This window comes from Buceros rhinoceros, unplaced genomic scaffold, assembly GCF_000710305.1.
Source record: "Buceros rhinoceros silvestris isolate BGI_N320 unplaced genomic scaffold, ASM71030v1 scaffold2592, whole genome shotgun sequence".
Lineage (NCBI taxonomy): Eukaryota > Metazoa > Chordata > Aves > Bucerotiformes > Bucerotidae > Buceros > Buceros rhinoceros.
In genome coordinates, this window is record NW_010400465.1 from 15,303 (window position 1) to 22,496 (window position 7,194).

A 7,194-nucleotide genomic window follows, 5' to 3' on the forward strand; every position below is an offset into this window, starting at 1 on the left:
ACTCTTTCAGTCCTCGAGAAGACTCATCGTAGTCTTTTGTGCCCTTGTAAGGGAGAGTACTTTCAGAGCTCGTCTCTTGCCGCAGCTTGAGACACCGAGCTTTTGGGTCACTCGATGTGGATTTTCTTTTGTTTCTGGGTCTGTCGTCATCGCTAACGGAGTAAGACGACGTCGACTCGCTGTAGCCTGACCTGTCACTGCGGTATTTACTCAGTGATGGGGATCTGCCAGAAGAACGAGATTTTGTCCTGGAGCTAGAGGGGCTTCTAGATCTTGTATAAGATCTTGAGTAGGACCTACTTCGAGAGGACCTGCTTCTTGATCTCAGCCAGCTGTCTGAGCTTCTGTCACTACGACATTTGGAATAGGCACTTCGATCGCTCTCTGAACTCCTTTGTCGCTTGCGATACGAGGAGGAAGCAGTGGCCTCTTTAGTGACTGCTAAATTGTAATTGGTTTGTGTGAGTATCAAGTGGGTGGTCTTCGCTTTCATTTCTTGTATTCGCTCATAGGATGGCTTCCACGGTTTCTGCCCAGGTTTCCACCTTGAAGGCGGTGGGCTGTCACTTAAGGGTATAACAGGGAGGTTTTCTGGGACAACTGGTGGTACGACAACTTTATCAGCCGGCAATGTAACTGCTCTTACAGGCTCAGCAGCCTTGTTCAGCTTATTTTCATTTAATCGAGTTGAAATATTTCGAGGGGAAGTGGAAACTGTCTTTTGATGCCTAGAGTTCGAACTCGACCTTGACCTACTACGAGAACGTGATGATTTAGAGGCTGATCTTGATCTAGAACTTCTTCGGGAATAAGATCTTGATTTAGACCTAGATCTGGATCTGGACCTGGACCTGTAGTATGAGTGAGTCCCTCTGCTTGATAAAGTCGATGAGCTCTGGTCTTCCTTATCAGATTTAGACCAGTCTCTTCTGGATGAGTGTCTAGAAGACAATGATGAAGAACGAGATTTCCTCTCACGATCACAAGATGCCTTTGTCTTCCTGAGGAAGGAATGAGAGGATTCTACATCTGACGAGGCTGATGTTTTCTTTCGTTTTGTTTGCTTGTGCTTCTTGAAATGCTTCTGCTTTTTAGATTTCTTTTTATGTTTCACCTTCTTTTTGTCTTTCCTGTGCTTCTTGTGATGGCTCGAGTATCTCACAGTACTTAGATCAGAATAACCGTTGTGTGACCAAGACCTTGATCTCCGGGACGCGCTCCTTTCATCCCACCTGCTTGTACATGGGTCACTCAACCTAGGAACAAACAAATGAGCCCCATGCTCAGCGGAAATCCTTAAAAAACTTCAGCTAAACTATTTTCCCCACCTCCAATGCAATTAAATAAGTTTTAAAACAATTAACAGACTCATATCCCCTTTACAACCAGACAATTGTGTTTTCACTGAGCTTCTAACACTCATTTTAAAAAACAGAATTACATCACTGTCAAGAGAGCTCCTTCTGCTGTAACCCTCTGTAAGGAATGAATCAGCCAACACCAGCAACTTTCAGGTATCGTAAAAGAGATTTAGATGTTTTAAAGAGATTTAATGTTTTAACTGGACTGGTCCACAGAACTTTGACCCCCAGAACTACAGGATTCTTAAACCACGTTTAAATACAAATTTTTAAAATACAGCCTTTTTTAGTATTATTTTAGCTGGTTTGCTCCAACACAGCGATAAACTGAACACACTCAGGATGTGAACAATTAGCAGATACGCTTGCAGTTATTCAGTGGTTATATCTAATATTCTTTGTTTTTCTTCTGAGTTTTACCCATCATAACTGGAGAGAAGCTCCTATTTAGTCCCAAGTCATCACACATTTGGAGCATTTCCATCACAGAGCATGCAACTGTGGAAAGAACATACAACTAAACCAAAATAGGATGGGTGGGTTCAACTGTCTTACTTGGTATCCAAAGAAACCGTATAACCAAGTGTGAGGCTAAAGGACATCTGGGATGACTGGCTCTGTGGAAAGCAACAGGAAACTGGGCGGGTCAGTTAATGACTTCTTAACTAAGTATCCAAGAGGTGCCTCCCAAAACAACTCTCCTCACGCTTTACAGTGTGTGTTCATCAGGTGTCACATCAGCAAAGCAGAAAGGCTCTAAGAGCTTCCCACTTCCGATTTTTGGAGTTTCAATGGAATGTGTTAACCACAAGGATATTTACACTTAATTCAGGTATTTAACACCCATGTGGAGGTGGGGCTAAGGGACACGGTTCAGCGGTGACCTGGCGGTGTGGGGGGACGGGTGGACTTCATGAGCTTAAGGGACTTTTCCATCCTAAATGATTCTATGATATGGTCCATCTACACAATCTATTGAAGGTTGTGTAAAGAAAACCCAAGACATTTTAAATCGGTAGTGAGGATCTTACTTATCGCCTTTACTCCACTTCTCCCCACTGGGAGGTCTGTACGTCCGCAATCTCTGCATTTCCTCTTTCCAGTGAGGAGGGGTCTCGCTGCTCTCGTCATCATCAGATTCAGAACACGACCGCGATCGAGGTGGGGTATGATATCGCTGCGAAAACAAAGAGAGTTGCATAATGTCTTTTTCTTTAAAAGAGGATAGAAAATACACGGGGCTTCTCACACGGATAACACAACCCAGACAATGTTATCCACACAGAGAGTACATGAAGAAAACACAAATTCCACATTTCCTGCCAAAACCACCCATTTTTGTACGTGCGTATCTCACATGTGAGGCTGGAGAACAACTAACCCAAACACAGAAGGACAAGGTCACGGATTCTCTTTACATAACACCTTTTGGAATAACGTGATCACTGCAGATAACCAACTTTTTTTTCAGGATACTGAAGCACAGATGTTTCACTTCAGTTAGCAGACATCTAACTGCTTGCATGAGTAAAGCCAAGCCCTACTTCAAAGGTTACTGCTCTTCAGAAATGGGAAGCCAGTTTAAAAAAACAATCCAGAAAGCCGCATGTGTTAGTTTATTCAGTTAATTACAGGCAGAAACCATTAAGACATCCCGGCTGTATAAAAAATAAAGATAACACACCATGAAGGTTTGGAGCTTCCCTGTCCTTTGAGCTGAAGGAATGACTTCTTAAAAACCAGCTTTTACAGCTAAACGGCACATAATAGGTTGCAAAGGTTTCATGGACCTCCCTAAATCTCTTGTGTTATACTCAGGACTTTCTCAGAACCTCAGAGGATTCAAAACTACGAATGAGTATTTTGAAAAACATCAAACAAGCTCACCCTGGCTAGAAACTGGTGCTAATCAGATTATCAGAGGCAGCAGCAAAGCGAGTTTCTCCAACCAGTGCTAGATTATTTCTGATACTACTGGTTTTCATTCTGAATTTTGCCAAGGGGGTGCCAAAATGATGAAGACCAAGACACCCAAATCCCTGGCAAAAGCCAAGTCCACTCAGCTTTAAGCTACTTTTCCAAAAGTCTTTATTTACAGAAATATTTCAAACCATTTAGAAGGCTTCAGTGGCTATCACAAGTGTCAAATACACACGAGAGCAGCGGGACGCAGCACAGGCGGCTGTCGGGTTTAACGCCAGGTCTTGGACGAGGTTCAAACACTACAACACCTCAGCCCACGCTGCAGCCACCTAAGCCATTAATTTTGTGGCTTAAAATCATGGCATTGCGGGGATCAGTAGAAAAGTACTCCTCAAACCCAGGGGCTATCCCATCAGAAAAAGCAGAGCGGTCTCAATTAACGCCATTCTAACGAAGCGTCTTTAGCTCCACAGGTACTGATCTCTACATATAAACTTTGCTTTGTTGTTAAGGACTTCCACTTGCAAAAAACAGTCGGCAGGTCCAAGCCTTGGGTTGGTTTACGGTTTCCCAAATGCTGTGTGCTAAATCGCAGTAGATGCAAATACCTGAGCCCGGGGAGGACAGGCAATGTGCCTCTCCAGGGGCTGGACACACAGCGGACGCTGTAGAAAGGGCTTTGTCTCCTGTTACGTGTTACAGCTCTAATGCCTAACAGAAATCCAACTAGTGAAGAAGAGTAAAAACTCTTCTCCCTTCTCCTTACTTCGGTCTCACAAGAGCCATAAGATCTAATCTGTCTGAACTAATTTCAATCTTTAAAGAGAAATAATTTTATTCTTATGTTTGAAGATTCAGGGCCACAACAATGATCCCAGGGTGGAACCCTCTGCTGGGAGGAGAGGGCAGAGAGCTGGGGGGGCTCAGCCTGGAGCAGAGAAGGCTGCGGGGAGACCTGAGTGCAGCCTGTCAGTGCTGAAAGGGGCTGTGAGAAAGGTGGGGAGAGACCTTTATCGGGGAGTGTTGTAAGAGGACGAGGGGTGTTGGTTTCAGACTGAAAGAGGGAGATTTAGATGAGATATAAGGGAGAAATTCTTCCCCATGAGGGTGGTGAGCCCCTGTCCCAGGCTGCCCCAAGAGGTGGGAGCAGCCACAAAGGCATGGACCTCTTGGAGTGGGTCCAGAGGAGGCTACAGTGATGATCAGAGGGCTGGAACTTCTCCACTGTGAGGACAGGCTGAGAGTTGGTGTTGTTCATCCTGGAATCCAGAGACCTTGTAGTGACCTTCCAGTACTTAAAAGGGCCTGTAAGGAAGATGGAGATAGACTTTTTAGCAGGACCTGTTGTGACAGGACAAGGGGTGATGGGTTTAAACCAAAAGAAGAGATTTAGACTCACTAGAAAGAATAAATGTTTTTATGCTGAGGGTGGTGAGCCCCTGGCCCAGGCTGCCCCGAGAGGTGGCACAAGCCCCATCGCTGGCCCCATCCCAGGTCAGTTGGCCCTTGGGGCTCTGAGCCCCCTGCTCTGGGTGCAGATGTCCCTGCTCCCTGCAGGGGGTTGGACTGGGGGAGCTCTGAAGGTCCCTTCAACCCAAACCAGTCTGTGATTCTCGGAGCTGAGGAGTACATGTCTCCCAAAATAATCTTTACAGAAAGACAGTAACTAGAAAGATGGAAAATGAGACAACATGAAATGAACTACCCGACAATAATTATTTCAACCTCCTAGGCTGGAATCTACACATGTCCACAATAGTTCAAAGGGTCACACAAAGCCTCCAAGGACATTCAAGGCTCAAAATCAGGGCAGATAATGGGTGAGAAAATAAAAATAAACAACCAAAAGATTTGCCACATACTATTGTGCCTCTTCCTTTAATTTTGCGTCCAGATTTCGAGACTGATGGTTTCTGGTCAGCCAGAACTGGCGCAGCATCAAGACGCTTCCTATTAAAATTAGTAAAATATGAGCTTGCATAGAAAAAAAAGAAAACCCACAGAAGTAACTTAAACTAATTTTGATTTAATCATGCAAAATATTCATCTTGAGATGGCAAAACTAAGAATTCAGTGAATTCTCCCAGAAACAAGACAAGACACACAAGAGTTTTGCAACAGAGGGCAAATCCATGTAGGCAAATCCACGTGGAGCCTACATGGCCTCTACCTGTACATCACCGCTCGCTCTGCCCGGCAGAGCGCTCTCCTGAAGTGGCTTTGCTGAAGAGGTTAACTTGTGTTTGGTGCCCGAATCATGAAAACGCCACAGAGAAGAGTTTCAGGATCTCAGCAGTTACAGACCAGAGGTTCTGAACCCTTCTTTGCTAAGCCACGAGAGGTAATTCAGACTCCTTTTTACAGTTTGTGTAATGGTTGAAAAAAACCAGCTACTCATGGAAACATGAGTCAAGTCACGTGAGACTACACCACTAACTGAAATTAAACCCAAACCCAACCAAACTGATTTTAGAGCTCTCTGGCAACGTAATCTCTGAGCTCATTGAGTCCAAAAGCTCAGAGATTTGACAGAAAAAAAAAACAAACTGCCATTTAGTAGACGCGCAAAACGTATTGAAAGGAATTTGTAAGCTCATGATTCCTTTGTATCAAGAGGATTTCTCTCACCCTCAGAAATCATAGGTGGGTCACAAAATTCTGGTTGATTGATTCTGAACCAAAAGTTTCTTCTTCAGTTGAAGAAAGATGAAGAATCACGTCTCCCAACCCCAGGCTTCCCTCACCATCAAGGATTTGCTGTGGCTGACAGGGCAAAATTTATGCTGGAATTATTCACCCCTCTCTCCCCACCCTCCCTTTTTTTTTTTTTTTGTGAAGAATCACGTCTCCCAACCCCAGGCTTCCCTCACCATCAAGGATTTGCTGTGGCTGACAGGGCAAAATTTATGCTGGAATTATTCACCCCTCTCTCCCCACCCTCCCTTTTTTTTGCATCATCTGGAATTGAGATTAAGGTCACAACATGCATCATCCTTAAGGACCAATGAAATTAATCCATCAGATCTCACTGAAAAACCCTGGCACGGGTTGTAAGGAACATCAGAAAGAAAACTGTAAAAAGGACAGTAAATTACCTCGTTTAGGAGGTTAGTGGGAAAGGTTTATACATGGTTTCCAGCAAGCCAACACGGTAAGAAAGCAGAATGTTCTTACGGCTCAGGCTCTGCATTGACCGCCGGCAAATCTCTCCTCAGCAAAAATCTATTTTCAGGCACCGGGGGAATTTCTTCAGGACGTACCACAGGTTTGTCCCTCTTTGTGCTGACGTCGGCTGCTTTTTCTGTGGTATCGCTCCTGTCAGAAAGGCTGCTACGGGGACAAAGGAAGTTGGTAAATCCAAGTTAACTATCAACTGACAAACATCACTTTTTAAAGCGAATGCCAGAACAGGCCCACACGATGCATCGCACTTTAAGATGGTTTAATAACCAAAACACGTTTCATTAAGGACCCATCTTAGGCTGAGGAAAGGACAGTGTGTTATTATTGGGAAGAAGGTTCAGTTCTCGCTTCACAGCGAATAATTTTGCTTTAAATTTGCCTTTTATCATGAAGTATTTTAAAAATATAATCAAATATATATCAGAGATCCTTTATTTGCCTGACAAATCACTCTATATGGGTGTACTGAGGGCTGAACACTCCAATCTGCTGAGACTGACTCATTTCAAAGCTGCTCCAGCTTCTGTCTGCAAAGATATTAAACTCTTTGATGGAAAACCTGACAAGCACAGCTTTAGGGGATTTTCTGTTTGTTGGGTTGGTTTTGTTTTGTTTATAAAAATCAAGCATCAGAATCCAAGAGAAGGCTGCGGGGAGACCTGAGTGCAGCCTGTCAGTGCTGAAAGGGGCTGTGAGAAAGGTGGGGAGGGGCTGTTCCGCTGGGTCT

At 44.2% G+C, this 7,194-nt stretch overlaps 1 protein-coding gene across 1 annotated transcript in view; it reads right to left on the bottom strand.

Moving 5' to 3' along the window:
• Nucleotides 1-7,194, bottom strand: part of NKTR (natural killer cell triggering receptor) — a 28,261-nt gene that overhangs the window by 3,795 nt on the left and 17,272 nt on the right. The window contains exons 8-11 of the mRNA XM_010131850.1: nt 6,459-6,611; nt 5,147-5,234; nt 2,393-2,538; nt 2-1,256 (exon numbers count right to left, since the gene is read on the bottom strand). Of these exons, the coding sequence (XP_010130152.1) occupies nt 2-1,256; nt 2,393-2,538; nt 5,147-5,234; nt 6,459-6,611 (1,642 nt within the window). The remainder of the gene's footprint in view (nt 1; nt 1,257-2,392; nt 2,539-5,146; nt 5,235-6,458; nt 6,612-7,194) is intronic.